Source organism: Hyaena hyaena, unplaced genomic scaffold (genome assembly GCF_003009895.1).
Source record: "Hyaena hyaena isolate Hyena2069 unplaced genomic scaffold, ASM300989v1 scaffold_14, whole genome shotgun sequence".
Lineage (NCBI taxonomy): Eukaryota > Metazoa > Chordata > Mammalia > Carnivora > Hyaenidae > Hyaena > Hyaena hyaena.
In genome coordinates this window covers 434,744-455,328 of record NW_024080646.1, presented here as the reverse complement: position 1 = coordinate 455,328, position 20,585 = coordinate 434,744, and the positions used below count along the sequence as shown (strand labels likewise).

Sequence of the window (20,585 nt, the reverse complement as noted above, 5' to 3'; positions counted from 1 at the left end):
CATTTCTTCACCTTTCACGTCTCAAATCTTTCTCTGAACTCCAATTGCTGTTTCTAATCACCAAGAAAGGGCACATTTTTCTTGGCAACGTACCTATATATCTCATACACTGTTCAGCAATCTGCAACTAAGTATGTTTGCTCTGTTTTTCTGCTCACTCCACGTGCTTCCCTATTTCCATACTTCTGCTTAAATGGATTTGAAATGTTGTCCTTTTCTTTACTTGCAGAAATTCTATTCCTTCTTTAAGAATAAGCTCAAATGTTGTACGTGCTATGACTATTTCCCCAGTTACTCCAGTTAGAGTTAATGGTAAATTCTCTGTGTTCCCAAAGCACTTTGCTTACGAGGAAAACACATCACATACCACATGAGAAATTTATTTATCTCCATTTCTTTCAACTTATGGGTGTCAGCACAATAGAGACACGAAGAGAACTTTATTTACCTCTACACACTTGGAAGCAATAAGTATGGCCCTTGACTAAGTGTTTGTTGGATGGATGGATGGATGGATGGATGGATGAACAGTAAGTGATTCAGTTACTACTCCGATTTTTCAACATGTCCCAAGGAGGGCATGATCTGATTTCGAGGATTCCTCCCCTCATTTTAAATCTCCACTCTTATCCTGGGAACTTTTCTTGCCTTTTTTGTGAAAATACTGTTTTAAATTTTAAAAAATGACTTGCTGTATGAAATCAGGGAAAAGGAGAGGGACTGACATATCATTTTTCTTGTAAAAGTAAATATCACACTGCCACCCAGGTGATCAATGTTGCAGAAAGGCAGCCAAAAAAATTAAAATTTATTTGTAAGTTAAAAAAATAAGATAGTGGGAATTGATCTTATATTAATAAATTCTATGTTCACATATAACATAATAGCAAACTTCATTAGATTGGAATAATGAGTTTGGGGAGGTAGGGAGGAAAAGGGAGAAGCTAGGCTGAATTATGGAAGTCAGAATTTATTGTAAGCAATGCGGTTTTATTACTTTCAATACTGTAACCTGCCAATAAAGTCTGTCTAAGGAGGCATCTACTTAATGACGTGGATCCTTACTTTATAGCTGAATCCTTCTGCCTAAAGACCATTGTGTATGCAAAAGCCATGAAAACAATTGTTCTCTTTAAATAAGTTACAGGTGTTCTCTCTATTTGTCTTATCAAATCCAGTCCTTGCAGAAAACTCAAAGGTAAGTTTCATCTCAGTTTGGGTCAAATTGTCAAAAACTGTGTATTAGCAATATCTGAATTAATGAGGCTTTGGTGTATTCATAGAGGAAGGCCATTTCTCGAGAATACAATACAATGTCTCAGGGAAGTGTTAAATGCTTTAAAAATAAAAACAGGAAAAATGCAAACCTTTTAAAATAAGATGAGCATTAACTTCATTAAGCTAAATGTTAACTGAAATCTATCTTCTGAAAGTTTAGTTTCCTTTGTAAATTCCCCAAGGACAAGGATCATGGTTTACTTGCTTCTCCTCTCTACCTTCCAAGACTATACACCCCAACAATCGCACCTAGGCTTTGCTTCCTGGTGACAGGTTTCACTGTAAAAACAGGTGTTTAAAAGTGACATGATGAGGTTTTCAGATATTCTTGTCATTGCTCTGCTCATCTATAGTTACCCGAGACTCAAATATAAAGAAAGTTTACTCACTGATTCTGGGTATAGGCTGCGGGTAATTTACCGGCTCCCATCCTGGAAAAGAGAGAGGCAATTCATTCTGAGCTGTCACCACAGAGCTGGATGCACGGTCAAACCCACAAGCCGTGAGATCATGACCTGAGCCGAAGTCAGATGCTCAAATGACTGAGCCACCCAGTATGTTTAAAACACCCCGTATATTTAAAAACTTTCTACATAAAGATGCATCAATGCCTCTACTATTTTATTTCTAGCAAAGAAAATCATGCAGTGTGGGGAGGAAGGGTCATGAAATAGAATATGTCACTCTTGTGTTTCTGGGCTACTGAAGAGGTGACAGGCTTGGTGTCACTCATCAGGAAAGTAGGCATTACCTTCAAGCTTTGCACAGAGAAGACTGAGTCTTGTGCCTGTTTCCTCTGCATTAGAGAAATAGAGCTGGGGGACTGGTGGGGTAGAGGGAGTAGGAATATGTTCACTGAAGGGAAGAAAATGTCCCTGGATTCTTTGTGTCCTTGGATTCTTTGTGTCAGTGTGTTAATATCCAATTATATTTCCTGCTTAGAATCTTTGTATAAATCTTTGTGTATATACAATTATATTTTCTGCTTAGATTATTTGAGTACTTGGGACAGATCTCTCTGCATAAAATTGCTATTCAGAATAGATATGCCATATGTATCTCCTGGCGTGGAATACTCATGGCTCACTGTTGGATACCTTGATCTATGAAGCTTGGAAGGGTAAATGAACTAAAATCTAGGATGAAAGAAAAAAGGCTCTTTGAGGGAAGTGATCCCATGGATATTAAATCATCCAGAACTAATGTTCGTTTATTCTGTAGTAAAGAGCTCTAAGAAAGAAATCTTTAGCTTTCCTTGAGCCAATGATCTTTCATCCTGATAATCAAGAAGGACCTCTTTCTACTAGATGAAGTTGCTAAATGTAACATAGCAAATTCCTTCCGGCTTAGTCATCTCTGGGAGAGGAGAGCTTCAACTCATTCAGAGAACAATTTCAGGGAGCTGCAAGATGGTAGTAATATGACTATTTAGATTTCTTCTTTCTAGATTACAGTTATAATTCTTCCCTTAAAAACCATATTATAAATATATAATATACAGTATATAGTATATACTGCATACTATAACATATTTTATGTAATATATATTTTAATATAATAACCTATTACATGCTAAACTAAATATATTATATAATGTATTGCATGCTAAACTGCATATTAATACATATCTTATATTAAATACATGTATATGTAATGTTTTGTTCTCTGTATGCTGTAAAATATCCCTTTCAAAGTATGTTGTTAAAAATTTGAACAAGTACTTAGGAATGGTGAGGCTAAACAATGATAGGAATAAGTCTGTTTGCTATCCTGTGCTACTTAAAAAACTGCGATCAGTGTAACTCAGTTATAATATTCATTTTTTAACCCTAATTGAAACAAAGATCCTATTGGCCTTTGCCTTTTTAATCAATTTTTCACTGAATTTCATTTATGCTAAGACGAACAGTTTATACTTCTGTCAGTTAAATGCTATTCTGCCTCTAGGATGATTTAAACGATACATCTAAGGGCATTCTGACTTGTATTGTCATGAGTTTCCTGGTGTAAAGTGTCAGCAGCTCCACTTGATTTAGTGATTTCTGCATTTTGGATGAAGGCCTTTATAAGTCATTTGTAGAGCTCATCAATAAGTTATAGGTCCTACGCTACAACTGATCCCCATGGGTTGGAACCTGATATGTAATCCACTGCTTCAACCCACTTTGATGTAACTGCAACTCTATATTTACCTGTTCACCCATGTAACAGTAGCATGATTAAGATCACACCCTTGTGGCTTGGTGATAAGAATATTGTTTAGGCTAGAACCCCAAATCTTCCTCCATAGAAAACTGATTTTATTCAGCATATTTTCATTGTTTATATAAATCTGTCACATAACTGTGGGAGGAAATTAAATTGCTGTGGAAAAGATGGCTATTCAAAAAGTGAAATCTGGCTGCTCCTTTGTCTCTTATGATATTCTGGTAAGTTGCTTATTGATTGCATGAGGAATTGTTCTCATCAGGTATTGCTTTTAAGTTCTCTGGCTTATAATGCTGAAGTGGTTTCCTTAAAAAATGTGAACCTGACAGGCTCTTTTCCCCATGTCCACGATGACTCAAATATAAAGGCTGTACAAGGTCATCTGCCAATTTCTTTTATTCTTTTTTTTTTTACTTACTGTGGTAGGAAACAGACAACACAAGATCTATCCTCTTAACAAATGTTAAACTGTACAGTATAGTATTGTTTACTATAAAGCACAATGTAGTATAGCAGACCTCTAGAACTTACTTGTTCATCCTGCACGACTGAAACTCTATACCCATGGAACACCACACCCCGATGCCCCTCTCCCCAGCCCCAGGAAACCTCTGTCTTCCAATTTCTAGGTTTCAGGAAACCTGACATTAGGGCATAAAAATGAAATGCAGTCAGGGATTGGATACTCCTCCCTCATCTAGAGAGGCTCTTCACACATCACAGACTGAAGTAGATTAATTAGATAAGCACACGTCTTGTACGTGTTATAGTAAATTTGCTAAACACAGGGCGGATCCAGTCTTACTCCTCTTTATAACTTCCCTGACCCTAGTTTTGCGCCCTGTATAAATATGTATTGAATTAAATTAATTTTAAAAATTTCTTTTCCAGGTAAAAATATCTTTTCCCAGTAACCATTTCTTTTCTGAGAAAAAGAATGGAAAGTACGTGCCGCCTATTTTTAAGTAAATGAATTGTCTCATTAAGAAAAGCACCCTCCTTCATGACTCAGTAAGAGTAATGGTATGTATCACTCTTAAAGGCTTTGACTGTATCTTCTAAATCATTGCTATTCCTATATATTTTTATAATGTAACCTAGGATGTTGGGTTCAGTTCATACAATCAACATAGACTAACTTCCTCGCTACATGATCATATATTAAATAACCATGAATATCCATTTCTGTGGATGACTTTAAATCTCAGCATTCAGGCTTGTTTCACATAACAGAAATTAACTGGGTTTTGACCAGAGCCCCTAAGATTAATGTTAACATCCAGTGTACATGTTCTTACATTGTGCTTATGAGGTTGATTTCGATATTAAAGGCTTAGTTTAGTGGTATAGACAACCTAATGAAACAGGATCTTTCCCTTCTCCACAGGACTTTCTTCCGAGTCATTTTTGGTTTGGGTAGTAAAGCACGTTTCACCTGTTGAGACTTGGCATAAGAACCATACTAAGTGAGTAGGTCTACAGCTTTGATGGGAAATCAATTAAAAAAAAATAGCGTTTCACTGATCCTTTTCCTCAGGGTTGGAGAGCTCCATGCATCATAAATAGCACACTGAGTCAGACAGAGCTCACATTCAAGTGAGAGAACACAAATACGACCACAATGCACTTTTCTCAAAGTAATTCCTCTGGCCACAGTGAGAAACTAATCATGTTGTTTATCATCATCCTTACCTAGGAGAGAATACAGAGAGACAGGAAAAGGTTGGACAGATTCCTAAGATCATGTGGCAATTTGTTGTTGAAACTGAAATAGGGTTACATTTCATGAATGAATGGTTTTTCCCCCTCCAGCCAAACCTTTCAGGAATGTGATTATCAATACCCTCAATTTTACATACTGGTATTCTGATTTTAAAAAAATGGTCACAGTGAAGTTTAGGTCCTCTGCTGTCTCATATTTGGTTGCTGAATTTAAAAGTTTATTCCAAGGGCACCTGGATGGCTCAGTAGGTTAAGCGTATGACTTTGGCTTGGGTCATGATCTCACAGCTTGTGAGTCTGAACCTTGTGTAGGGCTCTGAATTGACAGCTCAGAGCCTGGAGCCTGCTTCATCTGTGTCTCCCTCTCTCTCTCTCTGCCCTTCCCCTGCTCACGCTGTGTCTCTCTCTCCTTCAAAAATAAATAAACATTAAAAAATGTTTTAAGTTTATTCCAATATTTTCTTTTGAAATGTTAATTTGGTCTAACCTTACCTTCTTTCCTGTTTTCTACTAAAATTACGTGGATGCACGATTATTAAGTTAATAATAACCACAATAACATCTAACATGTAATCCTTTTAGAATTGAATTTTTTCTGAATATGTTACCATTATATCTTCACACCTTAATCTATAGCATTTTATTTTTAATAACTCAGCATTATTGAGTCTTTCTAAAGCATTTTTATAGAAATAGCTATTTTTTATGCACCCATATGTCATTGGTTTACATAATTTGTAACTGAATGAATAATTATATGAACAAGTTTAATTCGCACAGCAGGTTTGGGAACAAACACAACTGGCACATGGTCCACATATATCCCCACAGGTGGGGTCAAAAGTTTACAGGTAAACTAGACAGATAACAGGTGGGGCTCCTCTGTTAGGCTGGTTATGAGAATCCTTCAGTAGGTTACATCTAGGAAAGGGAGAGCATTGCTTCACTAGGCAAATCATTTAACAGAGGGTTAGTTAAAACAAACAAACTTCTATTGTATTTTATACTTTGTGTATGTATTACTTTGATAAATATATAAACACATATATGTTTTTAAATGGAGAGAGAAGGAGAAGGAGACAATAAGTTTAGGCATCTTGCCCCAGATTGTAAAACTAGAGGTAGAACAAGGATTTGGCTCCAGAATTCTGTCTCCAAGTCCACCGTTCCAGTATTCTTTCCTTCTGTCCCATGAACCCTAGGGTAGAGAAGCCTGTGGGGGCTGGGGAGACTGCCTCCAACCAGGAAGGGGGCTCGAGATAGATCACAAGAGTCATCAAGAAAGCACAGTAAAGAAGAAAGAAGAAAGAAAGTGAGAAGATAGTCTTAGGAATTGGCAACCAAGAACCCTGCCATTAAGTTCACCCAGGTATTTCCTGACTTTAGGCATCACTGGTTCAAAACAAAAGGGGTTTCAGCAAACACATTTGGTCAACTGACACTGCCAACTATTTTCAGAACCAGTTTTTGCAACTCTGGAATGGAAGGAACTCTGAAAGGGCATCCCTCCTCTCTGGCAAACAATAATCAACACAGAAGAACGTCTGACCCAATAGTCCCACAGGGAGCCAGGGCGGGAGCAAGCTTAGTAGAAATCTGTGATGACAAATGGCAATTACACTAAAGGCATTTGAGCCTCACCATCCAGTTGCTTCTAATCCTTGGATTTTCCAGGTTCTATCTCCATCAAGACCTTCTTTGAGTAAGATGATTAGCACCAGTTTTAAAGAAACTCCTAGCCTCCCAGAAGGGATAATCTTAGAGTAGCTGTTTTAAAATGCCTCACAAAGGATTATTATGTTTTTCCATTAAGTATTAATGATTTCAGTTTATGTTAAATGCCTTCCATGTTTCTTTCCTTGGCATTTTCCAAATTATTTTCTTCAAGAAGCAAATTAGAAAGGCATTAAGATTTCTATGACTTTATAAGGAATTCATAAAAAAGGTTAAGATCTCAAATGGGTATCCTTTCAATAAAATTATGTTAAATTGTGCGAAATGTTCATGCATGGGACGTCAGTTTTATATACTTTCAAAAATAGCCCTTTCATTTTTAAACGATCTAGTTTCAAAAAATAATTATTGCCATCATTTATTTGGCTATAAATGTGGTTGAGATTTAAAGCCTCCTTCATATATAAAACAGTATCTCATTTCAATATGTTTTCGGAAGCATTACATAAATAATAGATTAATTATTTAATTAACATGGGTACAAATGTAAAGACCATGCGAGTAAACTGCTTATTTTATTTCCTAAAGATCACACAATGAGTTAACTCGTTTTTAGTTAGTGAACAAAATTAACTGCAAGGAAACACAAGTGACAGAGAAAGAGGGCAAGATCTGGCGCCACTGGGTGTATTGAGTGTTCCTTTTTAAGAAGCTCCATTCCAGCTGGACCAGTCTCTGTGCCCTGCTGGCTGCCGAGCACACCTGCGCTCACGCCAGGCTCCCTGGGCAGAGGGATCCAGCACGTTCTGGCAAGTTGTCTATAGAATAAAGTACAAATCATGTCCCGTGGGAGGGCTGAGAAGGCCAGCCCAAACAGCAGCCTCTGAAGGGACAGCGGCACTGAAAAGGGGCAAGTCTGATCCTACACGTGTCTCCGGGTAAACCAATGAACCCAGTCTGCCCAGGGCCCTAATTCTCTTATCTACAAAATGTCTCAATGTCCATCTCAACTTTGCAATTCTAGCACATGGGGCAAACATAAGTAAATGAATAGGTTTTCATGATCATGCAGTCACCTTGTTTTTCTTATTTATGTGGTAGTTTTCCTATCCATGTTCCTATTCATGCTGTGTTGCTTCCTTCAGGAAGCAAATGAGAAAAGTATTAAGATTTCTATGTCGTTGTAAGAAATTGACAAAAATGTCCGAGATCTCAATGGCTATCCCCTCAGTAAAATGATGTCAAATTGTTTAAAGTTGCCAAGGGCTGGATCCAAACTCAGGAGGTCTGGCAAAAGGGTCCATGCGCCTAACCCTTATACCACACCATCTGTAGACACTTCCACTGTTTAATAAATACTTTTGTGTCGACTGACTCTGCCACATGCAAGCTCACTAAAGGAAAGCACTTTGTCTCTGCTTTCTCTGTGCCTCAGACTAGTACACACAGAGACACTCCGTAGGAGTAGCCTATGAGGTAGAGTAATCTGGTTTAGCAGTGAAAACAAAGGGCAAACCTCTGAAATTGTCTGCCACGCTTACAACACACAGAGACACTTCCCTTCCTTCTTGTTCTTGCCTACACTCTGTGAAAAATGTTGGCTCCCTACTACACAGATCAGAAAAATGGGTAATAGCAATAATAGAAACACCTTATACATTCCTACATTTCAGAAGTATGAGTCTGACAATGAAGAAAGATCTTTTGGTGCTAAACTCTCCCTCACTTACTTTCTTCTTTCTTCTTCCTTTGTCACTGTCTCAACAAATATTTGTTTTATTCCCACTACATCCAGACAAACCTCTGGATGTGTTATTAACGTTTCCATCCTAGATGCTAAAAGACAGAGGCAAGTAATATAAAGTAATATCAACAGCAATAAAAAGATTGCCAAAATTTATTGTGAACATACCACGAGCTACATGTTAGGCCGAGGGCTTGACGGATGTTATCTCACTCAACCCTTCTTACAACTCCAGAAGATAATACTGTCATTATCTCCATTTGACAAATAAGGAGAGCAAGTTGGGAGAGGCTGTCATATGACTCCTAAGGGACAGAGCAGGGACTCCAGCCCTGGGAGTCTGAGAGTAGAGCTTGCACTCATAACCTTTACACTCGACTTTCTCCAGAAGTAGATTCAGCCACAAGGCACACAGAGGGCATACATGAAATTGGTTTCATTGTCTTTGAAAAGAGTCCCATAAATATCATACCAGAGTACAACAGGAATGCTTCCAACATCCTCATAGACTTCACCCAAAAGCAGGTGGGTGACTTTTAACAAGTTACCCTCTCCTTGTTTTATTCAATCTATTTGTAAAAAGAAAATTAACAATCCTGAGTTCCTCCCAGACATAGACCTTCTATTTTTCTTCTTTTTTATAAAAGTTTGTTTGTTTGTTTATTTTTGAGAGAGTGCATGAGCAGAGTAAGAGCAGAGAGAGAGGAAGAGAGAGAAAGAGAGAGAGAGAGAGAAAGAGAGAGAGAGGAGAGAGATACGGGGCTCTAACTCACGAAGTGTGAGATAATGACCTGAGCCAAAATCAAGAGTCAGGTGTTCAACCAACTAAGGCATATAGGTGCCCTGGTCCTTCTATTATCCTAAAGAGGCAGCTGTGGGGCAGGGAGTGTTCACTGACTTCAGAGCCAGAGGAGCTCCATTTATTTGAATGGCTAGCACACTCCTTGCAGCCTCATAACGGGGATCTGATTCTATCACTTCTAGCTTGTCTTCTGCTGACCTCAACTGCATGTAAGACAATTATTCAGCCTTAATATCATTTGGATATATAATGATATACCCACTTAACAAGTTTTTACCTGCACATTATTGTTGCCTATACATACAATGTTATACTGCAGGACTCCGAAGCATATTTAACTTGCTTGACTTTTATGCTCATTGACTAGTTACTCCCTATTTTCCCCCTTCTCCTAGCCCCTGGTAACCACCATTCTACTCTTTGAGTCTATGACTTTGACTACTGTAGATAATTCATGTAAGTGAAATCATGCAATATTTGTCTTTTTGGGTCCAGCTTATTTCACTTAGCATACCATCCTCAAGGTCCATCCATGTTGCTGTATGTTACAGAACTTCCTTCTTTTTTCAAGGCTCAATGGTATTCCATTGGATGTATATACCACATTTTCTTTATCTCTTCATCTTTCCAAGGACATTTAAGTTGTTTTCACAACTTGGCTATTGCGAATAGTGCCACAGTGAACATGGCAGTGCAAATATCTCTCCTAGATCTTGATTTTTAATTCTTTTAGATAAATACTCAGAAGTGGGATTTGCTGGATTATACAGTGGTTCCATTTTTAATTTTTTGAGAAACCTCCATACTCTTCTTCCATAGTGACTACAACATTTTGCACTCCCACCAACAGTATGTATTTTATTATCCAAGAATTCAAAATCAAAGTCTCAACTTCTATATTCTTTACTGTCATGTTCTATGATCATAGGTTTTGCTCTTTGTATATGAGACTTACACTCACAGTCAATATTGACTCATTTAAATTCTGGTTGAAGAGGAGCTTGAAATGATGCATCTGATTTGGAAGGGTATTTATAGTCTTTCCTCCCTTCTCTGTGTTTTTGGAATTGTTTTGCTAACCACTATGATCCACATCAAGCCTTTCTTTTCATCTGAAATTCAGTTTCATTATGTTTTTGCACTCCTGGCTCTTTTTGAGTAGTCTCATCCACTTTGTTATCGCTGATAACAAGTATCTTTACAACGTTGACTCCCAAGTCTCTAAACTGTGTCTCTCACTCAAGCTCCAAACTCAGATAAGAACATGCTCAGTGCACGTGGCTTTTGGTCTACTGTAAGCACTAAAATCATGCCTATAAATATGAAGTCCTCCTCTTCCAATCATACTTTTCCCCTTGTGCTCCCTCTCAAGGACTGGCACCACTCAGGCATCCAAATCAGGGGCTTGGAACTCCACTTGCATTCCCTCGTGGACACTTGCCATTAACAACCATGTTCCCATTCTCAAATCCATCACCCAGTCCTACCACCTCTTTTTAGCTCAGGCCACTCTTATTTCTCACCTAGATACCTGCAATAGATATCCAAGAAGTGTCTTTGATTAGGTAGGTAATAGTGATTTCAAATTTAACATATCTAGAAACGAAATCTCCTTTTGTCTTAAGCTCCCCAGATTGGCCCCCTCATGCTTGGCCACATCCCAGCTAATCATATTATTACCAGCTGCTCAAGCCAAACACTTAGAGCCATCCCTTAGCCCTCTCTTATCCACCCACATCCAATCCACCAGTGTTCACTGTCATCTCTACCTCAAAAATATATCCTACATCTGACAGTGTGTCATTATTTTCACCTAAACTACCCTAGTCTAGAGCACTTCATTTTTCTCCTGGGTTTAATAGCTTTGTAAATGTTTTCCCTACCTCCTTTTTTTTTCTCTAGAACCCCTCCCAAGCCAGAGTACTAAAAAAAAATCATCTCATTTCCTCTCATCAAGTTTTGGAGTGATTTTCTATTGTGATTATCATAAAATGGCAACTCTTTACTACAGTCTGTACGGTTCCACATAAGCCAACACTGCCTACATATTCACCCACACTCACTATGCTCCAGCCATGCTGATTTTCTTTCTGGCTTCCTCGCTCCACCAAACTTATCCTGCCTCAGGGCCTCTGGCCTCTGTACTTGCCATTCCCTCTTCTGTCAGATTTGCTCATGACAGGCTCCTTCACATCATTCATGATTCAGTTCAAATACCAGCTCCTCAGAGAGATCTTCCTTCACTACCCTAGCTAAAGTGGTGTCCCGGTGTTTAATTTTATCTTTTCTCTTGGATAATGACCAACTGAAAAAAGAAAAATATGAGCCTACTGAAGTATATTATTTATAATTAGAAACCCAGTTAAAAAGTTTAAAATAAAAATGTGCAGAATTCATGTGCAGAATTCAAAAGTGCATATCGATCATGGCAGTGTATCAGTGTCTATGAAACAATTTTGCAGATCAAGTACAGGCACTGGAGGATTCAAGTTGGTTTCAAGTTGGTGGCAATAAGTAGTGTCAGCTGGTCTGAAGGACAAGGAAGGGGTAGGAATCAACCTTTGTAGGTAAGTTCCCAAAGGTGAAGAAGACTGGACTTCATTTACCCTTTCGCTCCAGTTTCAGGGAAGAAAGAAGAGGGAAGAAATCCTTCCTTCCTCTGCTTGCCCGAACTGTCTAAAAGACACGATCTGATTGTCCAACCCAACAGCCACTTCTGGAAATACAATGTGATGAGATTGCACTTTAGGGTTTTGACAGGAGGAAAACCAAAGGCACAGTTGCCATGCTTTCTTTACTTAGTCTTCTGACCTTACGAAAATTTTCAAACATAAAGAAAAATGGAAAAGCTTCATTTATTAAGATCATTTTCCACCTTGCTTTAGATGGAGCTAAGTGGTCTCAAAACTCCCTAACTACTGGGTGGGACCAGTATTTTCTAAACCTCTAATTGCCCGAGCAAAGGTCTGGACCATCATATGATCAGTTTTGACATTTTGGTCACATTGCTAGTGCAATTATACCTATAGTTAGTCAATAAATGTCTCCTTCTATAGAGAACTTGACTGTTTATTTTATTTAATTGATTAATTTTAAATTTTATTTTATTGTGGTAAGAATTCTTAACATCAGTGTATCCTTTTAACAAATTTTTAAGTGTACAATACAGTATGTTTAGGATGGGTACAATATTACACAGCTGATCTTTAGAACTTACTAGGGCTTGGGGCCAGAGAGTGGATAAACAACTGCTTTGCTTTTGCTGGTTTCCAATGCTCTAAACTATTTCTCCTTTATTTTATTTTATTTACTTGATTTTATTTTGTTTTATTTTATTATTTTTTTCATGTTTGTTTATTTTTCAGAGAGAGAGTATGAGCAGAGGATGGGCAGAGAGAGCGGGGGCAGGGGATCTTAAGTGGGTTCTAGGCTCTGTGCTGACAGCAGAAAGCCCCACGTGGGGCTCAAACTTTGGAACTGTGAGATCATGACTTGAAACGAAGTCGGGACGCTTAACCGACTGAGCCACTCAGGCATCCTGAACTATTTCACCTTTAAATTTTCCATCCCAGTGCTCTGGAGAAGATCTATGTGCTTCAGGGACACGCTTGTTTTTGCCCCTTACATAGACTCTTTATTGAAGCATACTGATTATGGTATCATTTCAAGTACTAAACTATACTGTATTATACTACTTACACCAAGTTCTGAAGTCAAATGTCAAAAGAAAATCCAAATTAGTCACATCTTAGCCTTGATGTGTACATTTCTTTCTTTAAAATTATTTAAAGATGTTTATTTTTTTGAGAGAGAGAGAGAGAGAGAGAGAAAGAGAGAGAGAGAGAGCACATTCAAGAGGGGTAGGGGAAGAGAGAGAGGGAGAGAGAGAATACCAAGCAGGCTGCGAGCTGTTAGTGCAGAGTCCAACACAGGGCTCGATCTCACAAACCATGAAATCATGACCTGAGCTGAAATCAAGAGTTGGACACTTAACTGAGCCACCCAGGTGCCCCAGTGTTTACATTTCTCTCAGCAAATATGAACTAAAAGTTAAATCATATCTGCCATCTTACAGGCAAATCTTTTATTTTTCACCCCGTGCAAAGACTTTCCTTTGACATTATCTCATGAGTGACAATGTTACACTTGACAATTTACTAGTGGAAGGAGTATACTGCCCAAGTTATGCTACCCTAAATCCTACTGAACTCAGTGTGATGATCTTTTGAGAGAAAAGATAAATGATGCAAGCTGACCCAAGGCATCTGTTTGCTTTTTCTATTTCTGCCAACAATCACTTACATCTTACTTAAAATCAAGAGGTATGGAAATCCATCTTTCAGGTCATTTAGTTTTTGTTTGTTTGATTTTTAAAATCCCTCAAAGACTGTGATTACTGCTGACTTTAAATATTTTCTGAAAAGTTCAGTGAAATTCAAACACTGTGACTATAATCAGAATACTTAGAAAAGGGCATTACTGGTACTCAAATGTGGAACCAGGACCTAATCCAGTTGGGTCAGGAAGTTGTTACTTAAAGATTGTGCTATAGAGTTAAAAAATATTCTATTGGTTATCTCTCTTTTGATTTTCTTCCTCATGTGGGGGCAGAAAATGATTTTTTCTCATTTTCTCAATAAATGCTAGAAAGGTAAATTGAATTCTAGTCATAAATTTACATTTTACTGTTCAAAAAATATTCTGTACATTGGCATCAGGTTAAATAAAGAACGAAGATGCTAACTTTCTAGTATGTTCAACAATCAAAAAATCATCATATTTCAATTATGGAATGAGGGATAAAAGTCACAGGGATAAAAGCACAACATAGGGAATACTGCAATAGCCCTGTGTGGTGAAGGATGGTACCTTCTGTACCGACTGTCCTTGTGGTGAGCACAGCCTAACAATAGTCTTGTCGGATCTCTATGCTGTACACCTGAAACTAATGAAACATTGTCCTTCAACTATACTTAAAAAAATTAAAAATCATGAAAAATTATATTGTCATAGCCCTTTCTGTGCTGGGTATTTCAACCAAAAACTGTTTAAGCTAAGCCATGGATTTTAATGTTATCATTTGATCAATTAAAAACTAACAACTATAATTACATGTAAATTCTATATAGTTTATATGCATATGAAGTATGCGTTATATATTTTGAAGATGATGCATTTATTTTAACTTTAGAGAAGTAATGCTACAGACATGCTGATTAAGGGTACACTGAATACGATAGCTTGACTCTTCACAAATGCCCTGGAAATTCCCAGGAAGTCTATGCACAGCTGTCCCACTTGCACACAATGACAACTACTGTTCACTGCTGAGAAGGCCTGGCTAGCAGCAAACACGGGAAAGGCATGCAGACACTTGTTAGGTTCACTTTGCAAGAGAAGAAAAATCAAACATTCCTCGGCATGGAGAAACTGTCACTCATATCCTATTATTTTCCAAAACGTAGAAGCCCCTATATTAATGGCAAATGAGTTACTGATAAATGTGCTTGATTGCAATTAAAAGAGAAGCAACAAAGGACGGCGGGAAAGTTGGGAGATAAATGTGAGTGACACCCTGCAATCTCTTTTCAGTCCAATCCCCCAAATCACTTCTAAATGTTGACTCCCATCTCTGCTAGCACGTAGGCAGGTAATGAAAAAAAAATTCTGTATGCAAATAATAGTCTTTCCTTGTATTTACATACATATTTAAAAATAATAGCAGAATACTGAAAATCGACAAGTGCAGCAATGACAGAATTATATATATAAAAAAAGAGTGATTTTTGTTCTTTGTTTAAATGCCACAGTGACACTGAAAAGGTAATATTCATTATCTCTTCAGGCAAATAGACTCATTCCAGGGCAATCAACACTCATTGGTCATGGATCTGACGGCAAAATTTAGAAAATACCATCGAACCCTCTACTTCCTCTAAACAATCAAATCAAAGAATATTTTTATATATTAGATTTCTCTCCATCTCAAATATAACCATGGTGTTTTGCCCTTGACACGTAGTGGCAAATAATAAATATTCTTTTAATAGCTCTCCAATAAACAAATGAATAAATGAATGACTTCACTTCCAAACTGAATTAGGATCCAGAAATTTATATGCAGAATTAATAAGGTTTTCAGTTTAATTTATGGACAAGGAAATGCTTACAGTGCTGGGGTTGGTTGGAGATAATTCTTTGAGCTGTTTCAGAGGCGCTGTCTAGGGTGTTTATCCCCTTCTCATGTATGTTTCCATGTCTCTGGTTTTCTCCTGTCCTCTCTTTGCAATTTCCTCCCATCATTCTCAGGGACTTCTTTCCTTATGAAACCCAGAGGGACATTTTCTGTGTCTGATGATTTCACAAAGCCACTCGCTCCTTCATTTGTTGCCAACACTTCCTGAGAATCGGCTTCTTCCAGGCCCTGTGGGAGGCACCAGGGACAAAACAGAGCCCTACAAGCAACTTTTGTTTTGTTTTCACTACATTTTTCGATTTCATTAAAACCTAGCTCAGAAACGAAGGAAACAGAACCTGCAAGGACATCAGTCTCCAAAAAGGCATTCCAGGACTAGGCGTGATGCTGATAAAGGTTAATTCTTCAGGGTCTCAGTGCACAACGTTGTCCTGTACTCCATTAATCTCTATTGTAATGCACATGTCTGGTGAATGCATCATTTCTAGCATCTTATTTATAATGTTTATATTGATTATAGTTTGAAATGATGACATTTTTAATATACCACCTTAAATAAGCATATTATTAAATTAATCTCACCTATTTCTTAAAAAAATTTTTTTAATGCTTATTTATTTTTCAGAGAGGGAGAGACCGAGCATGAATAGGGGAGAGCAAAGAGAGAGGGAGACACAGAATCAGAAGCAGGCTCCAGGCTCTGAGCGGGCAGCACAGAGCTGGACATGGGGCTTGAACTCACAAACCCGGAGAGCATGACCTGAGCCAAAGTCAGATGCTTAACTGACTGAGCCACCTAGGTGCCCCTCCTATTTCTTTTTAGTTTTTAAAATGTGGCTACTCAGAAATTTAAATTTACATGTATGGTTTGTATTATATTTCTACTGGATTGCTGACTAGAAGGCAAGAGAGAGAGGAAAAAAAAACCCAAATAAGCAAATGAAATTATTATGAAGTTGAACGTGGTGTTTTATTTGTATCGGTGTATCAGTGAAACACAGAGCTGTATGTTTTCAGAGAAGGCAAGGGTAGAATTACATTTCAGGGAAATTCTTGAGGAGGAAAGGACCATATTTGGCTGAGAGATACAGATTGTTTCTGTGCAGTAAGAAATATACTAGAGATTTACAGTCATGTTAATAACTAAAGCATAGTGAAGATGTATAAGCAAATACAGGCAAGCAAGCAGAGATAACATTGAAGAGACATTTTGAGAGGATTCTAATAAGGCAAAGATGTTCAAACAAAGGCATGGACCATGGCCAGAACCATCCTTTCTTACAAATGGTTCAAATGGAAGCCAAGACATCAATGATCACATTGAACAAAATTCAAATATGCTACCTGGGAGGTGCCTGGGTGGCTCAGTTGGTTAAGTGTCTGACTCTTGATTTTGGCTCAAGTCATGATATTATAGTTTGTGAGATCGAGTCCCACGTGGGGCTCTGTGCTGAGTGCGCAGCCTGCTTGGAATTCTTTCTCTCCCTCTCTCTCTCTGCCCGTCCCCCACTCATGTACGTGTTCTCCCTCTCCCTTTCTCTCTCAAATAAATAAACTTAAAAAATATGCTACCTGGAAGGAATACTGTATTAATTCATGACCATTCATTAGCCTCTTAGTATGAATTAGTTGGTTAGGTTACTCAGCTGCTTCTGAGAGTCCCTAGATGCTGATATACCCAACCCCCCGTCTACTTTTTCAACTAAGGCTCTGCCCCTTTTAGAGTTCCTCCAACTGCCACTCACATCATAACCTCATTTCTGGGGTGAGCAGTCTTCGGGGGCTTCTTGTTTCCTCACAACCTCATGGCTGCTCTCCTGCCCTGCCAATCCTCTTATCTGGGAATTTTCCGTGAAATAATAGGACAGTTTGTACGACTGATTCCTGTACTGCTCAGCTCAAATGACTTACATTCACTTTAGAAGGTTTCTAGTTACACAGTGTACAAGTATATCATTTACAGTTGATTAAAATGTTCGTGGTCATTTCTATGAAAAAAAAAAAAAGTTGGGCACCTGTTCCTTGGTTAGAAATACAAGTTCATTGTTTTCTCTGTGGGAAAATCAGGGATGACTTAAGACTCCTTTCACAAGGAAGCCCAAGGATCACCTATATTCTATTTCTGTGGGCATTTTTAATCCTTTGTTAGCGTAAATGCCATTTTAAACTAATCAAAGTACATAGTTACCTAGAATGCTCCATTCCCAAATCGTGTCAGATTAGAGTGTAGTTACTATGACATTGACTGATATACACACAGAGAATGCCCTTTGATGCAACTTCCACAGGACGTTGAAACTGACATGAACTGAACTTTCTGGGGGCCTGTTTTAGCTTGTACTGCCTTCATGAGATCTATCAGATAGCTCCTGAAAGTCTATTTGTATTTGAGTTACTTTCCATTTTAATTGGGAGTTCCTTGTGGCTTTTTTTTTTTTTTTTTACAGAATATACATTTTTAATTAATTAATTTATTTTGAGAGAAAGAGAGGCAGTGTGAGCAGGGGAGGCACAGGGAGAGAGAGAGAGAATGAGAGAGAGAGAGAGAGAAAGAGAGAGAGAATCCCAAGCAGGCTTGGTATTGTCAGTGCAGAGCCCAAAGTGGGGCTCAATATCATGAACTGTGAGGTCATGACCAGAGCCAAAACCAAGAGTCACACTTAACTGACTGAGCCACCCAGGCGCCCCGAAAATATTTAATCTAAGAGAAAAGCCAGAAGTAATTTTGGGCTAACAAAATTGCCAAACTCTTCTTCATTTCCTCACCTGAGTAAAAGGAACACATATGTGTTGTGCAAGAATCAACCCAGGTAAGTTTCTCTTTTTCAGTCATCAAAGGAGGCACTGTGATATCCCTAAAGATAGTATTTCATCCTACCACTTAAAGAAACCATGTTTCAAGTCTTGACTGTGTGCAAATAAACCCTGCCCTGGGTGCTGTAATAGCAATGCAAATTCAACGCTTGTAGAGAATTTCGGAGGATATGTTTCACATTTGCACTTTGACCATGTGGTTACACATAGTGATTTCTCCTCCATTAGCTACTTACCATTTCACATTTGTTTAGTTTGCATAAAGACAGTCTTTTAAATGCAGTGTTATACAATGGAATTTAAGGTAATTTCGAAATAATGGGGCACAGCTGTGCTGTTGTTCACTCTCTATCATAAATCCGACTGGCTGGAAAATGAAGTTTGTTTAAAAATAACCTCTTCAGGACTTCTTTTAATGAACAGCCTGTCTGTACGTCTTCCATTCTGTGGGTGGACAAATGTATCTAAGATACTTTATTTCGCTCAATAATAAATATTGTTGTGAAACCATAAACCCAGAGAAAATTGGTTATTTTTTTAAAAATAGAATTCATTAACATAGTTCCGAGAGCCAGTTCTTCAGGAAAGCTATTTTAAAAAGCAAACACACCAGAGATGGATTGCCTGGGAGCCTGAAGCAGAAAATTGGTACCTAGGAACTCGGGAATGGATAAATATGATACTTCATTTATACCAACCTGGGCCATGTGATGATAGACTATGGGGAAAGAATAGTTTACTTATCTTTCCAGCAAAGCTCCAGGGCCTGTATTGGGATAGATGTGGGTCACAGGCCCGGATTCAAGTCTCAACTCTTGTTACCTGTTTGCTACCCAAGTGACCTTGGCCAGACGACACACGCAGGGTGTAGCAGTGCACCGTCAGTGTGTAAGAATGGGCTCTCCAGGGACAAACAAACAAATCGACCGACTCCGGTTTGTAATGTTTGCCACTTTCCGTGGTGCAAATACTCCCACCATGACCCACTTACTCTATGTGCCTGACCTCACTGAATGCTGAACTGGGAAGAAAAGTGGACAACCCTTCATTTCAAATTACCTCCCAGATAGCACCCGCTGACTCCAGCAAGCTGCTGTCGAGATTCCATTTCAGACTCCACCAGCTAATCTTGGGAGCTTAAGGCAAGTTATTTGACTTCCCTACATCTCAGTTTCCTAATTTTTAAAATGTTAACCACAAACAAGACTTAGGAGCTCGTTTTGAGGGTACAATAGAAGGCACTGAGCCCAGAGCCTGAAATAGCAGGTCCTCAATAAACATCGATTCCCTCCCTTGCTGATTTCACGATTATGTCTCTGTCTCTGTTCTTCCCCTTCACAGACACACTCCGTGAGAGAACAAGTCCACATTTGTTTTCATTTGTTTATAACTCCCGCATTCAACCCATTGCTACCTAGATTTCATTTATAGCGCTCCTGAAAAATCATTCCTCTGTGGTGACCAGCTGACTGTTCCTCCAACTTCAATAGATAATTTCAGTGCTTCTTTTATTTGATGTCTCTGTGGCATTTGTCGTGCTTGGCCAGTCCTTTCTTTTTTTTTGAAGCAGGATGGACTATTCATCTCATTTCTTAGGCTGGAAACCTAGAAGTCCTCCTTGTTTACCTCCCAGATCCAATGGAACAGGCCAATTCTATTTTGTAAATATATCTTCATTCTATTTCCTCAGCTCCTTCTCTCATGCCACCGTCTTAGTAAAGACCCCTCAGAACTTCACCTTTTCATTCTTAAAAATTAAAGTGGCATACTACCTGATTTTCCTGCCCCTAGCAAATTACCCTTTCAATTCATACTTCCTCTGGAAGGATTTCGATAAAATGCAAATAGATCATATAATTCCTTGCATTTCCTTGGCTTCCAACACCTACTGGATAAAGTCCCAATGCATGGAATGGCACAGTGGTCCCTGTTGATTCTGGCTCATGCCAACCTCTTTGGCCACATGTCCTGCTTCTTGTCTGCTTATGACTGTGCTCCAGTCTTATTAGACCATGGACTGTACTCTCAATAGACCATCTTTTTTCGTGTCTTTGTCTCTCTGGACAGACAGCCGTTTCCCCTTTTCTACCTGGTAAGTTCCAGTCACGGCTCAACTCAAGTCACCCTTCTTCCATGAAGACTTCTTT

The 20,585-nt window shown here is 38.5% G+C and overlaps 1 protein-coding gene across 1 annotated transcript in view; it reads right to left on the bottom strand.

Annotated features, from left to right (window-relative positions):
* The window catches only part of CHST9 (carbohydrate sulfotransferase 9), a 204,614-nt gene that overhangs the window by 107,277 nt on the left and 76,752 nt on the right, over positions 1-20,585 (bottom strand). The window contains exon 3 of the mRNA XM_039217563.1: positions 1,668-1,709. Coding sequence (XP_039073494.1) covers positions 1,668-1,709 — 42 coding nt within the window. The remainder of the gene's footprint in view (positions 1-1,667; positions 1,710-20,585) is intronic.